General features: G+C 26.1%; 1 protein-coding gene across 1 annotated transcript; it reads left to right on the top strand.

Moving 5' to 3' along the window:
• The first annotated feature begins 593 nt into the window (after positions 1–593).
• On the top strand, positions 594–14,423 carry LOC132926958 (fatty acyl-CoA reductase 1-like). Its single transcript, XM_060991386.1, has 9 exons — positions 594–904; positions 2,118–2,306; positions 3,039–3,290; positions 4,240–4,385; positions 6,192–6,301; positions 10,772–10,964; positions 11,667–11,915; positions 13,756–14,016; positions 14,152–14,423. The coding sequence occupies exons 2-9, from the start codon at positions 2,121–2,123 to the stop codon at positions 14,267–14,269; spliced, it is 1,515 nt and encodes a 504-aa protein (XP_060847369.1). The 5' UTR covers positions 594–904; positions 2,118–2,120; the 3' UTR covers positions 14,270–14,423.
• Positions 14,424–24,231: the final 9,808 nt, after the last annotated feature.

Raw genomic sequence — 24,231 nt, 5'->3', positions numbered from 1 at the left:
TACTAGATTCTTGTGAATCATACTATATAAGTTATAACGACTTGCATGAGTTGAAAAATAAACTATAAACGCCCTTCAAATTCCAAGGAATCTTTTAAAATAATTTTTATTGAAAACAAAAAAACATTAATTTTAATTATTTGTTTTTTCGATTAGTGCATACACGAATTTTCTCGTAAATTACGAAACGCTGAACCTCACTGCAGTAATATAAATAATATAATACATAAATTATAGAAAAATAAATGTGGTATATTTCCCGTGTAGCACCCGTATACACAGCAATCATAAATTACAATAGTAACAGGTAATGGCTTGTGAAAGTTTTGTGTTCTTTTTGGTGACATTATTTGGCATTTTGAGTTTTAACTTAAAATTTGTCATTTTAAAGGTGAATTACTAAATAATATTATGTATAAATTGCCTTAATATTATGCATGATGAATACATAAAAATAGCGGACATCGACGTACTGTTGTTATTATTATTATTATTATTCAATGAATACTATAAACACAGTGCACGGTGTTCGTTGACATTTCATAACGTGAAACGCCCAATAAAACATTTCTATTATATTTTCAAGCAACACTGCGAAAAGTAAATCATATTAAACGTCGTGTCCGCGCGACTCACATTAGGAGAAACATTCGGTGTCTTGCATTTTAATTAAGGAAACCTTGTGTTTAACACAATAGATCGTTGTCGTATAATGATATACCTATCATTGCGTCGAACATTATTTTTACTATCAGACCTACATAACCATTTTTACACTGCGTTCGGACGGTAATTTTTTGTTCGTCGGTGTATTAGTCGACAAATCGCCGCGTTGTACGATACGTTTCGAATAAAACGTATTTATATTTTATTAAATCGTGTTTTTCGTTAGTCGCACAAGAAGGTAAGACTCCATAATTATTATTACTTATTATTTTCAGACGTACGTTTCACACACGGCTATAATAGTTGTATCTGAATGTATTGCACCAATATGAAATATAATATTTCATGCATGTTGACATGTTTTTGATACTGCAAATTTATATATTATTCAGAACTATAGGTACATCGTATATACAGTTAATTAATGATGATAAAATATAGGTATTTTAGCATTAAGTTCAGGTTTGCTGACTTCATTTGTGGATTTATAAATGAATTAATCGACTAATGAACCCGTAAATATATTATGTAGAGAAACTACGTTTTTTAAGCCGAATTTATTTGATAAAAATGTAAAGGCGGTAAGGTAGTTAATGAAAATAATTAAGTTTAGTGAACACGAAATCACTAAGTTAGAAGTTAACAGTTCATAAATAATGAACTTAACTCAGATTAAAAATAATAAATTTGCTTCTTTTAGTTATAATCTGAACTTCATTGATAACATATTAGTATTATTACTAAAATATATTATAGTATTAGATTATTTTTTATTGAAAACCACATAGTTACTATAATTAGGTTAAGCCAATAGTTCAAAAAATATTTTTAGTTTTAACTTTATGGATTATTTTCAAATTAACTGAACATTTTTCAACAGTCACTTAAACTTAAAGCGTTCTTGAGTTAATAAGAAAATGAACTTACAACTTACAAGTTTAGTAAAAAGGTTAAAAAAAATTTAATATTATTAAAATTACTTTTAAGCTGTAACTAATTAATCCTTTATCTTTGGATAAATTTAATAGATATGATATTTTAAAATGTAAAGGATTTACTCAATGTTATTTGCATGGTTAATATTTAATAATATTATGTTTATTACAGTGTACCGTACATTATTATTCACTTTTAAACGCATTTTTTGCATATTGTACATAGGCTATTATTACGGTGTATAAACTATATCGAACCATATTATTGTTGTACCTACGTATTTATTACTCGTAGTAATATGAATAATATGAAACTGCCACCTATTCGATTTACAACTCGAAATAGGAATGTTATAGTAACGATTAATAATCCATTATGTACCTATAATACGGAATTTCTCAAAATATTTATGTACAATATTACATACGTTAATTAAGAAATCAATTACACGTTATACTAAAATATATATAGGAAAAACTGTAATACATATAGTAACGATTATTTAAATTTTTCAGAACATGAGTATACAAGATTTCTTTAGAGGGCGTAATGTCTTGGTAACCGGTGCGACCGGATTTATGGGCAAAGTTTTAATTGAAAAACTAGTTCGGTCCTGTCCTGATATTGGTAAAATTTGTGTGTTGGTGAGACATAAAAAAGGAAAAGATTCAGCTTCCAGAATCAAAGAAATTTTGGACGTTAAAGTATGTTTTAATTTAAATATTTTTATGTATATTACTATGTGTATAAAATTGACGATATTTTAATTTACTGTAATTAAAAATATATTACTATATTATAACCATAACCTATCCAGGTATTGAAATTTGTTTTATTTAATATTAATTTTATCGTTATAATAATAAGATGTTTTACATAAGTAAATTATTGTTATTGAAAAAAATGTGTTAAAAATAACTGTTTTTAAATTATAAAAATGAGGTATTTAGATAGATTCACATCTAGTTCTGCGGTGTTCATATAGTTAAGCTAGCAATAATAATTTATTTTGAAATTAATTATTTTGAAATACGTAATAATATTGAAAACATGAAAATAAAAATAATTAATTTACTATTGTTTAATGCGAAAAATATCCATGGAATAGTTGCATTACACCTTATTTAATATATTAATCTTATCAATCTTTAACTTATTTAAAAAATGTACATAAAAATATTAATAAGCAATACGTTAAAATCGTTAATTTTATTTAAATTAAATATATAAAAAATGTACATACACCATAATGATGTAGTATAAAAATGCATTTTGGTTTTATAAATCAATAAAATATATATTCTTATACACATACGGTCTTTTGAAGAGTAAACTCGTTATGATATATTATACTATTGATAAGTACAATATTGCCTAAGTTGTAATGTCGTCACGATGAGAATGGTATCAATGTGTATGATTTACTTTGTTCGCAGCTATTCGATACAATTAAAGAGCAAAAACCTGGTTTGATGGAAGAAAAACTTTTTCCCGTACTAGGTGACATGACTGAACTGCGACTTGGGCTATCGGACGAGGATTACAGTTTTTTGGTAGAAAATGTTTCGATTGTGTTCCACGTAGCTGCCAGTGTCCGTTTTGATGAGCCGATACGAGATGCGACGATTATGAACGTGAGGGGAACACGTGAAGTTGTGCAATTGGCTAAACAAATGAAACAATTAAAAGTAAGTGTATAGCATATTATATAAGGTATTAATAAGGTACCTCCTTATAGATATCTTAAAACCATCGCAATGCTTGCAGAATGTGTTTTGAAAATATCGTAATCGTAATATTAAGATTTCAATAACGACATGCGCATGCGCTTAGGAATAACGTTAATTAATGTCAAAAGTATGTTGAATTTAATTGAACCAAATTCAAAATACCAACAACCGAATAAAAATTAATTATTTTGATTAATCGGTTGTATTTAAACCATTAAAAAAATTATTACAGTTGTGATTTTCAATTTTATTACGTACCTATATTTAAATATTAATGCATCATTGGAAAGTCTAATATTTTTGTTTTGGTCGGCAAACGCTACTTTCAATAATTATTAATCAATAATAAAATAACAACAAATATAAAGCAAAAGACCTGCAAGTGAAAGAATTTAATAAATATACGTATCCCAAATACTACTTAAGTGACAATAGTATACACACTCGTCTACTGCTCGTTTTGTACCTTATCAGTAAATAATCGGGTCCAGAATCATCACTATGTAAAGAAAACCTCGAATGAAACATGATGTGTGATATTGTAATTATAAGATGTCTTAAGTAGGTACACTATAATATAGATATCAGCTGAAGCACATGATATCATGAATAATTCATCCTCAACACAACAAAACAGGCGCTGAAGAAAATACCGAAACATCTGTACATATTTTTCTCACAAGGCGAAATTAAGCCATAAATGTAAAAAAAAAAAAAATAACGAATAATAGATTTAGAAGACACTATATGGTTTGTATTAGGTACAATACCTACCTCTAAACAAAATTGTTCTCATGACCATCAATATCAAAGCCTTAACAAATATTGAAAAAAAGAATAAATAGTATTCAATATATAATTAGGGATCACGTACTGACGTCTGACATAAAAGTATATTTTGTTGTAGGTATTGCTTCACGTGTCGACTGCGTATTGTAACTGTATAAGAGAACATGTCGAGGAAAAAGTTTACGAATCGCCAATAGGTTGGCGAGAAGCAATATCGATCGCTGAAAATCTAGATCCGACTATGAGCAGTATTTTAACTAAAAAGTAAGAGCTTATGTGAAACTTTATAAATAATACTTTTAATATCAGTGCAAACTTATAATATGTATTATAATTACTTATACGTGTACATAAACGTATATTATTATGTGAGTTTTGATAAAAGCGACAACTCACTAATAATTGTTGTATTTTATATTATCTTTTTTTAACTCTTGCAATAATATAAAGTTATTTAACGAAACGGGTTTTCGGAAAAAATTTACAATTTAAAAATAAAATCCATAACTCTCATTTTCAGATGAAAAAAAAAATGTTGAATACTTCATAATATTAAAATGGCACAAAGTAAAATTAATAATGTATATTAAAAACCACATCCGTAGGTACCTACACAACCGTATATACCACAATATAACAATAAAATATTACTGCTGGTTTGAAATGTTCATGTACAACAGTATTATATTATAATGTATTTGGAATTTATTTGCGCAAAACTTGCCGCAGAACCAAATTAATAATAAAAATAATAAATACTTAAATACACAATTATTTACCCTTAACATTTTTAGATAATAACAATTATCGTTGTAGGTCTCGTATAGTACAAAAATAAGTAGATTAAAATCATGAAAACAAAACAAAAATAAAGTACCCACCTACCTATCTATGTGAATAATAATCTAATATTATCGTTTTTGTTTTTGAAAATTTATAATTCTATTAACCGTACCTACCCACCCAAAAAAAAAAATACATTACGCGTTTTAATATTGTAACAAAAAAAACAAAATATGAACTACACGTTGCTCGTTAAATAAAAGTTGCACACATAAAATTTTATTAAAACTTGTTTTTAAACCAAACGATGTGAATATAAAAGTGAGTATTCCATATTTTAGAATAGAGCTGTAACAATACCTATTGTTTCACAATAGTTTTAATTTCAATAGCTTAGTATCAACTCCGTATTATAATGTAATTTGATAATATTAAAGGTTGGTTTATTAGTATTATTATCGATTATTAAAACATTAATTAAACTAAATTAAAGCGAGGTGAAAAATGTATAATGCTATAAATTGTGATTTCAAACCATCAATCATTATTAGCAATATCCAAAAACTAAACCATCGCGCTTGCGTCTTTATTTGATCAAACGTTAAAATACGGATGTGGTTTCATACAACACAAGAATCATCTCTTTTTCTTCGTAATGTTCTCTGAATAATAATTAATGGTTCTCAAAAACTTTTTAAAATTATATTACTAGTTACTTATTAGATATGATAAAATCAGGGAATGTATTTTTTCAATTCGAGGCCAGTTTATCAATCAATTTTACCTAAAAAAAAAAAAAATCCGAGCCGAGTTTTTAACAGGCCTATATAACAGTTTTTTCGTGTCTTGAAACTAATGTTTAATACCAGTAAAAAATCTTTTAAAATGGAAAACGATATCGAAACAGAAACGAAAATAATTTTGGATTTTATGCCTAAGTTTTTTTTTAGGGTTGACCTTACAATTTCCCAAATAAAAATTACTCAAAAACGTTTCTCTTTTCTATTAGCATATCAATTCGTACCTATATCATGATTCATTACAATAGGACATCTTATGCACAATATGGGTAAATTGTTGTGAATAGCGATAATGTAATCGATGGGCTTATATTATTATTATGTCAATCAAGAAGTATAATAATTGTACTTTAGTGTAATAACGTTCATTTAGATTAACACATTAGACACTATCATTGTATTGTATTTACGACACATAACATGAATTATATTATCAAAATGTCAATAAATTATTATCTCATTATTCGCGTGTGTTATTTCGACGAAGGTTTTTAGGATCGTTTCCAAATACATACACGCTAACGAAATTACTCGCTGAACAAATAATTAACGAAGAACGGAATAACATACCGGTAGTAATATTCAGACCATCGATCGGTGAGTATTCTTGAAATAAATATAATTTTATTTGATTTGATTGAGACTTTGGTATTGTGCAACAACAATCTATCGTGCTGTATATATATATATATATATATGTACACGTAGCTACCAATATAGCACATATATTTTTTACACGAAATGCCAACCATTCTTTTTTTCTGTTCCTCGTCAAAAAAATTCTGTAGACAGTTATAATACAATATATTTATGTTTTATTTTTACTCCGTAATCGGTTTTGTAATATTCGAAAATAAGTTAAAACAAATATTCAAGTCATGTTTATTTAGACACGCATATAACTCGAGTATTTGTACTGCTTGAGATTTTATTTGATAGGAATTATCATTTTAAAAGCATCTTGAATCCCTAAATATTTCAATATTTTCTCAAAATATATACCGCGCATAAAATGTTTTAAACGAATATCAAGCACAAGTATAAAACATATATAATATAAACGTGAGCTTTTTTTACGCCCGAGGAAATAATAAGGAAAAGCTTAGTAGGTATTTCATCAGTTGAAATGTGATATTTGACAATCGTTGTGTATTTTTAGGAGTAATTGACAAGGACGAGCAAGTTAACTGCTTTTGTTTTATTATTATTTGAGTTAGTATTAAAAAAGTATAGTTAAAAACTGTAATTTACTTTTCTTTTTTTTTTAACTCAAAAGCTACAATTTCAATAGCTTTTAATTAGTTACATTTTTTTTCAAACTGAATATTTACAATCTATGATATTCTAAAGTACAATAAGCAAATTTCATAAAAAAAAAACTCCACTAGCCCTTACCTATGCACATCTAGATATACAAAACCAAAATTACATAGTCAACATGATACATAGTTATATGAGAGGAATTGACAGAAAAAATAATAGAAATAACGATCATTCTACGATAGAAATGATAGAACCCAACTATTTAATAACAAAAGTTATTTATGAGAATTTCTAAACTAGTAACTAGGTTATCTAGTATTTGAAACTAATGTGTTTAGGTAAAAATATATGTACGTTAATTTGATCCCAATTAAAGTCCATAAACAGTTACTTCAGTAATCCGATAGTTTACGATTTAATATTTACATTCATTACTACATTATAAAGTTATAAGCAATAATTATTTCGATCATTTTTTTTATTATTATTTATAAACAATAATACAAAACAACATGTTATACATAAAAATCTATGGAATTTGTATTGTTCAAAAATTAACTGAATATGACTATAAACATTTATCAATTGATTAGTACCTAATTGCATAATATCACTGAAAAAAAACTAACTTGTTAAATTTGAATTTTCTTTTTAAAATTAATGTAACTATAAGTTATATTTAGTTATACTTTACTTTAACTTTTAATTCATTAATTTCCAAGTTTTGATATTAAATATCTATTAATGCAGACGATTGTTTGCCTAGCATTTTAAGTTGATACATTTTGTTGTTCAACTTAGATCGAAAAATTCTCAACTATACCTAGGTTAGGTTAGGAGGTACCCATCATAGTAGTTCGTAGATGGTATACTCGTAATTTGACTCATAATGAAAGTCAAAACTTGATTCCATACAACGTATGTTTCTAATATTTTATAATCTATGATTTTGTTCACTTTTTCGCGAACGGCTTAATCGCTAATCACTAATAAGTTGTCTGTGTAAATAGTTGTTCGCGCCGTTAAGATACAATATGAATAGAAAATATGATAGATAATATGAAAAAAATATTTCATCTACAATTTTTACTTATGTCGCTATTATTCATATTTTTTGTACTCAGCATTACTTTTGAGCCATTTGTTTAAATTTTATTCCACCGGCTTTAACCTAAATGAAATCGACATCATTTCACTATGGAAGATGGCCATACTAATAAAATACCTTAAGCCCATCTTATATTTTAGGACGCATTACGGATATTAAAAAAAAAAAAAAAAAAATATCCAGAACGTAATAAGTATTACACTTTTTTTGTACTTATTTGTTTTTGGAACGAAACTAGTGATAATTTCCTCTGGCAATCTTCTCGGGTTACGAAAAAACAGACTAGGAAGAAATATATTTTCAGTGCCGTGTTTGTAATCTATAGGTACCTGCGCCGACTATAATGAATACAAAAAGAAATCACTTCATACGAGATACGAATTTGAATAATATCCTAACCAAACATAGACAGTGTACACGACAAACATATTATGTAAATTTACAAAAGCCAGCTAGAATGAATTTCAGAAAATATTTTTCAATCTTCTTGTGAAGTAAATTCGGTTTTATAAAAGTTGACCGAATTAAAATCGTATAAAATATAACCTTTGTCTGATTATTTACCAGGGGTCGAATTTGTAATACATTTTCATTGTTGTATTATTTAACATGTATGTTCAAATTAGACAAGTATCTACTAAATAGCATTGGTTTAGTTTCAAAACCAGACTTGGTACATTTGTAACTGTATCCGGTAGTTAAAAAAAATGTAATTAAATCAAACATAATAGTTAATAATAGTGTGCGTATATAATATAGTTGTAATAATATGCATAATACAACTGTTAACTAGCTATATATCGTATTAGAGACTATTTTATTTGTATATACATATTTTTTATCAAAAGTCCATACCTAGTTACTTGAATCTCTTCATATGAAATCGAATACAATACTATACTATATACAAGTATAATATGCATTAAGATAGATTATACAGGTATTGTTGCGTATGAAATATAAAATATTTTTACTTATAAATATAAAAAAGTATAATTTTACGCCTTGGTTGTTTTTTGCTATAAAAATGTTTCATTCTTCAACTTCGATATTTTTATCATTCTGAATCTAGTTAGTACTTTGAGAGATCAAAATTAATAATTTTTCAGTAATTTTCATAATTATTTGGAAAAAAAATAATGTGAATGGCTGGCAACTTTTATGTATAGTTCATAAACCATATGAATTACAGGTCTAAAAATTTAAAATAAAATCTCCCTCCTAAAATAAAATTTTACTAATGTAATAAGTGTAATAAAATGTCCTGAAATAAGTAAGGAAAATAAAAATACGGGAAAGTAGGTATTTACGCTCTGCTGTAAATTACGTGTTGAATGAACTTTTTTATCGAGTTGGTACCTAATAAATGTATTATAATAAAATTTGATGATAAATCATATTCTACACGATAAAAATTATCGCTTGCAAGTACTTCTAATTACTTTTTTTTTATTATATATTTGTATTTCCATTATAGTAATTTATTTTACTACTCGTAATACTGTAGGTTGGATGACAATATTAAATTATTCATTTTTATAATATCACATAATATTTACATGATTTATTGTTGTAATTAAACTTTTTATTCAATACCAAATTATCGAAGAACGGCTTAAATAGGTTCATGATATAAATAGTCAATAGCATAAAATTAATCTAAATATTTTAAAAAAGTCATTGCTTATAGTAAAATATAATAATATATGCACGGACATTTTCAAGTCCTTCTAAATTTTATTTTTGAATCGCAACAAAAAAATAACTTATATCATAATTCTTTGTTTAAATATATAATGTTAACAAGATTTTAACTTAAAATGTCTATGTATATTTTTATAAAATAGCTCAAATAAAGTCAACATTTACTAAAAAATATAACCTTTATTACGTAAATATTAAGTGAACATTTTAAGTATCTACGTTTGTTTATTGTTGAATTACAACAAAATCACTGTAAAATCAATACAATCATCACTTCCACTCAGAATTTAAAATTAAGGAAAATGGTAATTTTTACAAAAAAAAAACAGTATTTGTCATAATCAATTTTGTTATTTTATTGTACGAATAATTCAAAAATAAATAATCGTAGATACTTGAAATTTCGTCTAAATGTATACGTATACAATAGCAATTTTCTATACATTGGAATAATTTTTTGACTATTTTAGATTTGCTAAAACGCCTAAAACTAATTAATTTGTAGACATATGAAATTTTTATTAAGAAAAGTTTTGAATAAGTCTTGAAAATGGTATGCAAGGTTTCTCAAAAGTATTAATAGTTTATACTGAATTTTTTTTTCTAAAGTAATGTATAAATCTAAAACAATTTTTACTTTAAAAAAAATTATTTTCTTATTAAAATTGTACAAAATTGTAGCTAAAGCTTGAAAATTTAAAACATGGGTTTGATAAAAACAATGTGATATTTATTATTTATTACCTAGCATATATCTTTAAATTTTTCTAAGTAATTTTTATAGTTTTGTATAAATATATATGATGCTGGCAGTTTTAATAAGCTTTAGGTATTAATATTATATGATTAGCTAATAACTTATTATAATATTTAGCTTCTATAATATTGAGATTAAAAATAATTACTACAGAATTTACTCTTACTTTGTCAATGTATATTGTATAATAATATCATATATACACCTAATATGCAAATTTTGTTATTTATTACAGTTATATCATCAGTAAATGATCCTATCAAAGGATGGATAGATAATTTCAATGGACCGATTGGACTTATGATGGCATGTGGTAAAGGAATCGTACGAGTAACATACGGTGAAAAATCGATAGTTCCCGATTATATGGCCGTTGATGTATCCATAAAATCAATGATCGTAGCGGCTTGGCACAGATCGAATTCAGAGTACACATAATTTGTCATAATATTATTTGTCGTTATAATTGTAGAATTCTGTGAATCTGTGAATTACAAATCAACCTCTAGGTGAATTTGGGGCTTGGTTTATACTTTATAGAATAATTTGCTAGTCAAATGTGCTCGGAACGCTGATCTGTTCGGTTTGTTAAATATTTAAATCATATTCTCCCAAACCACTATCGCAACAGCCATAGTTCAACTAGGATAGAACTTACGTTGAATTGTGGTAATAATATTCCGAATTCAGAATTAGCCACCACTTAGTGTACAATGTACATTATACTGTTATATTATTGTTTTGAACCTTTGCGACATCCAGGGACACAATTTGAATAAAAAAAAATGGATGTGTTGAGCCGCTCTATTTGTTTTCCATGTTATCCTATAGTTATACATATTACTATTAAAATCTTGATTAAAATTGAGGGTGTTAAGCATACCCAGCAACCCCTCCCCCTCCCAACTGCGCCTATGATAACACTGCAGTTAATACTTAATTTATTTTGAGATATTACGGCAACCGTTTCGGTTAAAACAAATTTTTTGATAAATATTATAGCAATATATTTTTCATTGTATTATCGATCGTACTTATTTATTTTATAAGATAACCGTAAAAAGTAAATAATAATATGTATATAGGTGCAAGGTGCGACATAATCTCGAATTATTTTATATCTTTTACAGTTTATTGGAGGAGGACAACCCTGTCCCTGTTTACAACAGTGCATCTGTATCGAAATCTGTATCCAACGAAGAACTATTACATTTGGGTATGAAAACTCTTGAACAATACCCATTCGATGAAATGTTGTGGCGTCCGACGATTAAATTTACTACCTGTTTTTACTCCTATTACATCTCCACAATAATTGAGCAAGTCTTGCCGGCAATATTTTTCGATGCATTATTGGACCTGATTGGAAAACCACACAAGTATGAAAATGTGTATATTATCAACTATTTCTATGTTGGGTATATTGGAAAATATTATAAACACTGAAATTCTCTTCAGTTTCAATTTGTCAGCATTAGCCTTTAAACTGGCATTTGTTCACCAGTTGTGAAATTATGGTATCGTGTTTTAATTTTGAGTTTTATCGACCACACTGATAAAATGTGTACCTATATATTATGTACCTTATAATCAAGCTATATTATAATCGTTGATCATTTTTGTACATCGTGTATATTGGTTTTTTGGACGCCGTGCAATTTTTGAGTACAATATTTGGTTTATCATCTTAAGAACTGAAAATAATTAATATGTTGTTTGGTGTTTGTTCCAAGTATAACTTTCATAAATATACGTTATTTACACACTTGTGAGAAACTTCACGAGAAACTTCGGTGTTTCTTTTGTTAGAATTTTCAAATTCAGACAATTCAGTGTACGTAATCATTGTATTGTATAAAAACGTTTCGAAATTAAATATTTACATATAGTTATAAATTTACTATATAATTCTTACTATAAATGATAATGTATGTAACATATAGATAAGTCTGTTTAATAAACATTACTCCAAATGAGTGCTATATTTCTTAAAAAAAAAAAAAATCACTTACTTTAATATGTGTCTTGAGATTCAATGAACAAATCGTAAACAACAAATTATAATTTTTTCTTTGCGAAAAAAAAATACAATTTATGTATAAATACTTAAAGATTTCATGACGTAACCACGTAACGATGAAATCAGTTAGTGGTACACATTTCGACCGTCTAATCATTATCTAATTCAATGACAATATTAGTTGTTTTTATTTAACAAACAAATATTTGTACCGATACCTACTGTAAATGCAGTCTACAAAATATTTTGTTTCCGGTGTATTTTTAGACTTACCAAATCTATTTTGTTATCGCGAAAATAATTGTTTGAATTTTGACAATCTCGGTTTGTATTTATCGTAGATTAGACTTTATAAGGTACATAAGCTACAATAATATGCTTTATCCGGGTCCTTGGGCCAATAAATTGTCAGTATTGTCACATGCATTCTTACACAGTAACACAACCCAATAAACGTGCATATAATATAATATACGTATGTGAGTGGCCAATATATTATTTGTATATAGGTTCCGTTAAAAACGATATGTGTTTATTTTAATATGATATACGTAAATATAGGCACACATAATTTAATATGACATAAATCCGTGATAATTTTAAATGTAGTTACGCAAAAAAACATGATTATGTCAATTTTTAAATTGTACCCTTTAGTGCACTAAAAAATTATTTACAAATTATACAATACGATTCTGTTTTCAGTTGCTTGTTTTATTAAAAAAAAATTAAAATCTTTCGTTTGTATATTTTGTTCATTAAAAAAAAAGTATATATATTAACGCATAGCTATAGCCTATATTATAGTATAAGACACACAATGAGTAATAACAGCTTGGCATTCTTTTACAATTTATATTGGCATTATTTGGCTAGTAAAATTTTTTGACATTCATTTATTTTTCCACTGCAATGAAAATAATTAAAGGAAAATATTATTAACAAAATCCAATACAATTAGAAAAATAAAATAAAATTCGTCTTATAAGTCATTTAAAAAAAAAAAATACAAATTATTTTATGAACATTGAGTTTAAATTTAAAATATCTATTTTAATTATAATATATTCTCATATATTATCGTATCATTGGTCATTTTGTTATAATCTACTATAGTCTATAAGCTGTTATATATCCATAGCATATTCTATTAAATAATGATAACTTTCACTTACCGATATCTCTTTTTACCATTTTAGACGCTTGTTACCTTTACAACAAAAAATCTATGTTGTAACGATGGCTTTATCTTATTTTACTACAAAAGCTTGGAAATTCGACAACTCAAATTTTTTGGGATTAATTGATAAGATACCAGATGTGGACCGCAAAGAGTTTGACTACGACTTCAAAGATATAGATGTCACCGAATTTATAAAAAATGCCACAATCGGCTCTCAAAAATATCTATTTAATGTAGACGAAAGAAAATTACCGTTTGCAAAAAAACTATTAAACCGGTAAGATATATATATTTGAATATTTTGAATAAATTGCTTTATAGTTTTTTTTTTTAATTTCTATCGCCGAAATATTTATTACAGAATTTTTCATTTAATAAATTCTTATTTAAATAAACTTAAACTGATTTTCAGATTCATATGGATGGACAGAATATTAAAAACATTTGGCGCAACAATATTGGTATTCATTTTATTTCATTTTAATATCATACCAAGCGCATTCCTTCACAACATATTTTGTTATTTTTAATTAATTTAATCAAGCTCTAATTTTATGAATAATTTATTTGTTGGGAAACATGATTTTTATATTTATATGTGTGTGTATAATTTGTTTCGGTATAATATTGTTCTTGTTTTACGTTTCAAAATGTTATTAATAATAAACAGCCCTGAACTTAATAGTTTAGTGTTCTCTGCAATAATTAAATGAAAGCCTCGAGTCAATTCCCAAACGTCTTCAATTTACACGAATTCTCAGAAATATTATTGCTTACACTTAGAATCAATATTAATGTATTAAATAAGCTTGTAGTTAGGGCTTTCACCATTTTACCTACTTATTATAATTAATTTTATTATTATCTAAAATAAATGTACAGCTATGATGGTATGCACAATACGCACAGTCTAGCTGTTACGTCAAATTCTACAATTTTAGCATGTACATATTATGGAATTTCTTTGTATGAACAGCAAAGATTATGTAAGTTAAGCCTTTGTGGACTATGGTATGTTAAAACTTACAAAGCGCACACGTTTATAGATATAATTTAGAGTATAGGGTCGTATATAATAAAAGTTAAAAAAAAAAAATAACTCGGCACACCAATAGAATATATTATAAGTCGGTAGACGGGATAAGAGAAAACAATTTGATAGAATTTCTGTTTTGTACTTATATATACAGCACATACGAAAATCCACGACAAACTATGAATTATTAAATATATTTTAATCTTAACGTGACGGCAAGTATAAACTAACACAATAAATAATATAATGCGTGTACAAAATAGTATTTATAATTAGTTACTTACATAATATTATAGGTGGAAATGTGGTAGGTATATTTAGGTATATGTGTTAAACTTAAACACTAATTTTATAAGTATTATTACTAAATAAGAATATATTATATATTTTTATGCGATTATGTTTCATTATATGGTACAAAATATTATAAGAATTGCATAGATTTAATGAAGAAATCGTTGCGACTCTACAACGGGTCAAATGCTCAAGATTCGGCATCAGCTTTCAACTCTAATCGACAGATGTTAGACATCCGCGTTCCTCTTCTCATGAATTAGAAGTATTTTAAATTGGTCAACAACCTTCCTTTTGAAGGTTATAGTTTTTAAAAAATATCTAATCAATTGTTCATACTAGTGAACGAACTTATTATGCGAATCGAGAGCCTCTTACAATATTTTATGTTATTATAGTTCTAAATTATTACAAAGAAATATTTTTCTATCATCATAATTTTTATTTTTATTAATTTTATATTTAACGTTTTCTGTTGTTCATAAAAATATACAGTACAATAATTTTGGCTAGAAAATTATAGGTATTTACCTACTCAAATGTGGGTAACAATATTTTTTATTTTTATCATAAAATAAAAATATAGTCTAAAATTGTTTTGTTTTTTACGACCCTAAAATCATTATTATACTTGAATTAGTACCTATACTTAATAAAACTATATACTTGAGTTCACTCGTGTTAATGATAAATATCGAACTGCGACCTTTGTATGCCATTTTAATAATATTATTATATGTATGATAATTTTGAGGGAGACTAAAAGTGTAGTGTATATTTTATGGTTCTATAGTGTGTATTTAGTAGGGTGTAATTTATATATAAGGTGCAACGAATGTTACAGTAATAATAGTATTTGTCATTTTTGCCAGTTATCGTCAAATTTATTTATGATAATATTATAACATGCAATAAACATGTAATTGTTCATTTCATATTGAAAATATGTCGAATAATGACGCGCGCTTGTTGCCGATGCAATATACCTACTTAACTATACGAAGATGTATTAATTTATAAAAATAAAAACCTAATAATAATATGACTATTATTATATCAATTATTTTATTTGACAAAAAATACTTATACGAAAATACGATTAACTAAGTACAGTAGATTCTCGTCATGTCAAAACTCGAGGAGAGCAGAAAAACTTCAAGATATCGAGTTTTATTAAAATTCTTAAAAAAAATTGGTAAATAATTTGAATATTTAAAGTACTAATACTACATACATATCAATAAACTACAATAATGAAAAAATTAATTTTTTGTGTTGATAGAAATCTATCATTAAAGTTTGTATTACTTTTGTTTTTTTAGAATGTAAAAACTGATTTTTAGGTAATTTAACGCTTAGGTTAGGTATATTGTATAATTAACATATATTCATATTATAAATTACTACAAACGCGTAAAATTACAATCACTATACTCAATCTATTGCTTAATTTTTTGTTCTTACCATAATTAAAATAGTATTTGTTTATTCGAGATGACGAAAAACGATTAATTTTATTTCGAATTATCAAGTACAAAACGCTATTAAGTGTAATGATAGTTTCAAGAGGATTTTAATGTAATTTGAAATAGTGACGTTCGACAAAGAATCTACTTTGCATACAATATATATTTATATATGTTGTATATTTTTCGATGGTATAATGATAAAAAATCTAAAATACTCAATTCGTGGGTACATAAATATTACTTAAAAGTTCGGATATTAATTATTATTAATTTCTTTAAAGTTTCAATTGAGTAGATAAACGATATATTAATTTTAAAATATAGGATGCGAATAAGAGAGTATAATATAATTTTATTAATATATTATATTATATACTACAGAGATCGCATGTAGAGCAGTAATTTAATAAACGAGCGGATGTGTCGGACAATTGTGACAATTATCTATACTATATATAAATATTATATAATTGCTTATATTACATTTATTTTTTTGATAGTAAAAAGTAAAGTATTTATGAACAAATAAAATGGTCTAATATTTTTTTATAGCCCCTTGATTGTTATTTTTTTTATAAAAAAAAAATATGATAACTTTATAATCAATAAAGTTATAGTTTATAGTGTTATAAATTTGTATAAACAAAAAAAACTATAATAATAATAAATGCTAAATACAACGTGTTCAATAATGTTTAACTAGCATAAATCAGTTTAATGATATTAGATAAATAAATAAATATATACCTACCTATTTATCATAATTTTAAGTAGATTTATAAAAATAGATAATATTGACTTTTATACTCAAGTCCAATACTAATGAATGTAAATAATGGTGATAAGTAATAGTAGTAATACTTAACGTAGGAAACTGAACATGATAATTTTTAGCTATTATTTATAATCGTACTTACTAGTGCCTATTGGCTATTTTATAATATTTCAGATTAATAATAATTATACCTGAATCCCAATTATATCTACTTATTTATTACTTGTATTAATCAATGTTCTCGTATAGTCGTTCACTGTTTTTATGTTAATTAATTTTGGCAGTAGGTTTATCAAACAACAATATTATATATATTATACTTAGTACAATAAATTACTGAGATCGGGTCTAAGTTATTTTTCTTATCTATGATTTAAAAAAAAAACTATTTCATAAGATTTAATAATTATTTAGTTTATTTCTGTAGATTGTGTTTGAATACCTATAGTTATTACTTGTTAATTATTTATGTTACACCTAGGTAATTAGTACGTATTATTACGTATCGTATGATTGACTTATAGGTATGTTGTGCAATGAGCTTATTTATCAAGTATAGGTTGGTACCTATATATTATATAACACATTTTTTTCAAAAATCTGATGTGTGTAAGAAAATCAAGAGACAACAAGAGATTTACACATTTAATAACACTCATTCGCAGGGTCGACGTTAGGAGGAGGCAAAACCGAAGCATTTGTCCAGAGTCTCGCGCCTTTAATTACACCTATGTCCTATAGACTATAGGTGACTATAGTAATTGGTTAAGGTTAAATAAGTTTTGCCCAAGGCTTTGTAAAAGGTAGCGCCGGCCCTGCTCATTCGTTTCAGTACGTTAAATAAATTAAAATGATGTTAATACTATTTACAATTTTACGATTATCAAATTACCCCTTTAAACGATCGAAATTAAATTATTAATCAACACCAACGCGTCGTATAATAGTTCTATCAGTTCTATGTATCTTATACCCTACCAACGAGTTCGTACGAAATACTAATGTAATAAAAAAATGTCAAAATACATGAATTACATTTATATAGACTTAGTGTAAACTGTGAATCGGTGGTCGGCAACCTTTTTTGTAATTTAAAGTTTCGCGAGCCGTGTCGGACAAAAATTAAAAATGTTCTTATTTTAAAATGTTTAATTATCATGTAAAAATGTTACAGCTCAATAGTTCATTAATTCAATAGTTAAAAATTAGAGAATATTGTTCACTATTTTTTCGATTTCCCTATCAAAATTACTTACGAGTATGCATCACGCTCTACGCTGCACATGGTTGAGATGATCATCTGCGTGTTAAACTTGATCGCGGGTGTTGGTTTATAATTTTTTTCATGTAAAAAAAGGTCTATTAGCACACACATGTAAATCCAAACTTACAATTATATTTTGCAGCTATATTTTTAATTTTTGAAAATGATGGAGTAAGTTCAGCATAATGAAGTAAAAACGATTATTTAACTGCATTTATAAGAACACCTTGTGACTGAAAATCTATAATTTCCATTTAAAGCAAAGCTCAACAGGAACGTCGTCAACCGTCAACATAAATATTTAATGGATTGGCGAATAATTGAAAATACTGTGAACATCGTTTGAATTATTGAGAGCTATTAGGCATTAAATTCGTATTGAAGTATCGAAATAGATTGAACAAATTTAACTGATTAAAATGAAAATTTTGAAAATTCAAAATGTTTTTTTCATGCAGGAAAATGTGTTTATTCCCTTTTTTAAGATAAGATCGTAGGAGTTTCAACTTTACTTCAAAAGGTATAATATGAGACACATATCAGGAAAAAGTTAATTTTTTTCCTTGTAATTTCATATTAAGTTTATTCATATATACATCAATATATTAACAGAAAACGCAACTTCAGAAATTTAAACTTCATTTTTAAACATAGAAGCGTTTTTTTTCCCTTTACTTTCAAAACATCGTATAGCTCTTAATGTAACATAAGGTCAAGATTTAATAAATAATATACAATTCAATCATTAAATTATCATTTATAGATATAAAATATGTAAATTTTAAGAAATAGCTAAAAATATTAAATTTAATTAGTAGTTATTTTGGAGCGAGCCGCATGGAATAGTAGCGTGGGCCTCCAATTGCCGACCACTGTTGTAAATGAACAAATTTGAATGCACCCAAAACATGTATATTAACATATTTTAATATAACACAGATAAAGACCAGTAGGTCGTATTACTATTTATTATACATAATATTATAATAATTAATAATATGTTAATTATTTCAAAAACTGTAACACAAGTGGCTACCTACCTACATACTTAATTCTATAGAATGTTTCGGGAGTATAATATGTTAATCGTATAATAACAACTGCAGCTGACTATTGTTACAATATTGTAAGTAAAGTAGGTTTATAGTGTTTATACTCGTACAGTTGTATATGATAATCCGGCATCTGGTATATAAACTACATAATTATATGTATACTATTATTACTTTATAACAGTGCCTATAATAGTGAGTATCAGAGTATTTGTATAGTCAATATTATGATATATGACTAAAGTAGTAATAATACCTTTATCAATAACCAATAAATATACCTATACTATACGTATATAGTGATTATAATAATAGAACGATAGCATAGTATACTAATAATTAAGCAAATCACTTCCTATCAGTATTCAATGAAAGTTTTCGTTTAAAATCAACAGGTTCACTTCACTTCAACAGTTCAATTTAGTATTTGCACATAGATACCTATTAAGGCCCAGTCATGTCGTCTACAATTCAACAACATCTAAAACGCGATATAGGCTTTTAAAAATACATGTATGAAATTAAATTTGTCAGTTTTAATTTCAATTTCAATTATCGATATTACTGATTACTATAACTGATTTAAATTAAAAATAATAAATTGATTTTTTTTTAAATTTCTAATTTTTAATTAAATTTAAAAAATAATTATTGTATAAAATATAATTTGTATATTATAATGTAAGCACATCGTATTATAAAAAATGTAATTACCTACAACTTAGCATAATAAATTAATGTATCTATAAACGTGCATGGCAAATAAAATGAAAAACTTCTTTTTTTAAATTAATAAAAAGAAAAATCCTAATAGTATTGTCGTTCATTAGTTTTTGTGGTCTCGTAAACTTTCACTAAATCTCATCAGTTTTATTTATGTTCAACGAGAGAAAAAGGAAAAAAAAACACTTAATGATAGATCACAACCCGCAGATTAATTAATAAAGCCAGAAAAAAAAGTTAGAATTAAAATAATTGGATTAAACTTCAGATAAAAATTAATCGAACCACTTAGACGTTATATCTATATACATAATATCACGATAAAAATGAAAAATAAGATTACATTTTTAAAGATTATAATATAATGTATACATTTATACGCAAAAAAACTCGCTGTATAGTATAATATAATATTATATAGGTATCCAGAGTATAGTCTTGTTACCGAGTGTTCGCCACGTCATTATTTTTTTTCCTCGTTACCCGTATTCTATTTCAAATCTATATAATTGTAGTCGATTCGATGTATCGTATTAATTTTTATAAATTTAAATTGAGAAAAAACTTTTTGAAAAAAAAAAAGATATTCTAATGAAGAGAACGAAATTACGATAAAACTCTCATCGCTCTGTATATTATAATAGTATAGTGAGTGCCAAATACAACTTTGTTAGTTTTTACTTTTTATACCTACAATGGGTGGAGACGATCAAGTTCGGTGTGTATTACATAAAAAAAAATCATCAGGCAGATTAAATAAAAATATAACTCGTTTATTACAGCAGCAGAGGTCAGAATATGAGACAATAATTAAATGCGCACCTAGAGTTAGACAGAAATTAGATAAAATACATGCCTCGTTAATACAGTTACAGCCAATAATTACACGTTAAAATAGCTTCGATTGATTTATTCGAATGTTCAATGTCCATTACCGTACCATCGTACGATGGGCAATTGCCGCTAATTGTTATTGTTACAATTATTATTATATTATCATATTATTATAATATTATAATAATATAAAGAAATTGTAGCGTTTTTATTTTCCACGATTAATGGGCCACAGCCAGAGAAATATAAATAATGACAGTTATAATAATAATAATATTGCTGGTATTTCCAAATGCCAAAAGTTGGCCGTTTCCACATTTCAATATACCTATAATACACGTATTGAATCAGCAACGGACAGGTTTACTCGGCGACGACAATCCACAACTTTTTACGGGATAATAATGACTATAAACCTACACCACTGATGTGGGTCATACATACATAATGTACTCAATATAGTCATGAATCGAAGTATTATATGTGTATATAATTACTTACAAATCTAAACAAAACATAAAATACATAATATGCCCGTGTTATATAATATATATATATACAATATATAATTATATTAATGTATATCTATAAGCATGTACAGCGCAGGTATATAAGTATGAAGTATCATAGATCATAATAATAGTATTACGTGACTTTTGTAACTATTCGAACAACAACTTCAATACAACAAGTATTATCAAATGTGTATAATAATATTGTGTATATTATACGGAGGTACCTACTGTGAATTGCATACCTATATTTTAATTATTCATAGCAATATAATATAGGCAAAGGTTGGCAAGTCGTTGAATGTAATGAAATGTATATTCTGTATAGGTAATTTATGTGGATATGACTTACTATGAAACCATCATTATTAAATCATTTAAAACCGAAAATGTCAAAAAAAATTTTAATATTAACTTTTTGGCATGTGCTTGAATCATTTGTAAAATTTAATAGTTATTTCAGCAGTAAATTTAACTAGTTGATTAGAAAATTACTTAACTAGTTATTATTAAGAACTAAATTAATTTAAAATTATAAAAATAATATTTTTTTCAACTTGAGATTCTGTTTTGAATTACTTTATAATATTATATTATTCTGATTTCTGGTAGATAGAAATATCATATCCGATTTTCCAGATAATATATTATGACTTATGAGTAATTAATCAAGAATCAATAGAATCATACTCGCTGATTTTGCAAGTTAATGATATTCCGGCTTATCTCATTCTTATTATAGTAAATATTTTAAAACCTATAAATACATTTTAATACAGCTAATCAAAGTTTAAAATAATATAGAATAATTTTAATTGAATAGTCGATAGGCGATGTCCAACAATAACACAATTACACAACAATATTTCTTATAAAAGTACCCATCTAGTATTAGTACCTTAGTAGTAGTATACATTGTAACGTACTACTATTGATTATTTAGTAAAATCGAATATTATATAATCAATGGTACTTATTACTATTACACTATTACGTAGCCACGTAGGTAACATATTTTTATGTTTATAAATTGGTATTAAACTGTTATTATACTGTGCCATTGTGTTATCTATACACATCATACAACTATATTTGATTGAATTCATTAAATGGTAAATTTGAATAAAATTATTGTTATTGCATTTTTGCATTTAAATTGAAGAACATAATCGCAGCTAATCGAATCGTGAAATAGTGTTGGTTTTTCAATAGGGGGTTTTTTTTTTCTTTCGTATAAGCGTTAACGGTTTTTTGGTTAGAGGGAAATTTCCATATGACTCCTTTATAGATTAAAAATCGATTTGCATGCATATTAGGCACCTATATAAGTCATTTGCTAGCATCAATGTCTATTATAGTTTTTCAAATAATATAGGAAAACCGCTTTAACTTTATGACTTCACGTTGATCAAAAATTGCCGTGACCGACATAAGAATATTATTTATTTATGTCATGATACAATTTTTACATATTTCAAAATATAACCAAATATAATTTTTTTTCACTAACATATTATTATAAAAAACTGATTTATTGAAATATTCATTATATCATTAATATAATTTTCGATGCCCAAGAAAATAATCGGAAATCAACCCGAACGTATTAAAAACAGATATGGAAATATTGGTTAACTACTATGATAGAGATTAGGGACAAAGTTATAACTAATAATATACTCAAATTCATATTTTAATGCTTGATCATTATTGATAAGATTAATAATAAATTATTAAGTATCGCGTAAAATTCTGCGCATACACTTATGAGTGACTTATAGTATATTATATTTAATATAAATATATTAAATTAGAAAAGTTTACTACGGATTTCGTTCGACACGAGCACGACCACAATAATAACGAATAATACGAGTACCTACCTTACCAAGTATCGTATTAATTAAAACACTGCACATTAATTTCCAAAAACAAACATACAAAAAAATAAAGGTCACTGCGGGGATGACGTGATCTAATGAAAAAATATGAAAAAAACAACATCCACATCATAATATCCTCAATTAAATTATATTCCATCGTCTAGTTGGTCTTTTTCTCCCGCGAAGCCGTGGAGGTAAATAATATACTGTTAATTTATATGAAATACAGCGCAAGTATCTGTAGAGCACTGATGTTGTAGACTACAATTTGTAGTTCCAGAAATAATGTTTTCCTTTATGAAAATGTATTTCTTCAAAATACCCCTTCTTTCTTCTCTAGAATAGCGGCAGAACCTATATGTAATTTCGGGAAAATTAATATTAGCATAACACTGAAATCAAACTTATGAGCTTTCTGCAATATTATGTCTGCACCTGGGTAGGTACCCGCCCTGGGTGATTATGTTTGTTACAAGTTGTAACTGCGTGGAAAATTTCTAAATACGCCCTGTATTTAAAAAAACAAATAATGTAAGTATTAATTTTAAAAATACAATTTTTGTAATACAATGAACTTATGAACTTTTTGTTATTATTATTATTATTATTATTATATTAATACTAATTACTATAAGTGGCGTGATAAGAAA

The sequence above is a fragment of the Rhopalosiphum padi genome, chromosome 3 (genome assembly GCF_020882245.1).
Source record: "Rhopalosiphum padi isolate XX-2018 chromosome 3, ASM2088224v1, whole genome shotgun sequence".
NCBI classification, from domain to species: Eukaryota; Metazoa; Arthropoda; class Insecta; order Hemiptera; family Aphididae; genus Rhopalosiphum; species Rhopalosiphum padi.
Note: the sequence above shows the minus strand (reverse complement) of the source record. Positions and strands in the feature narration are given on the sequence as shown.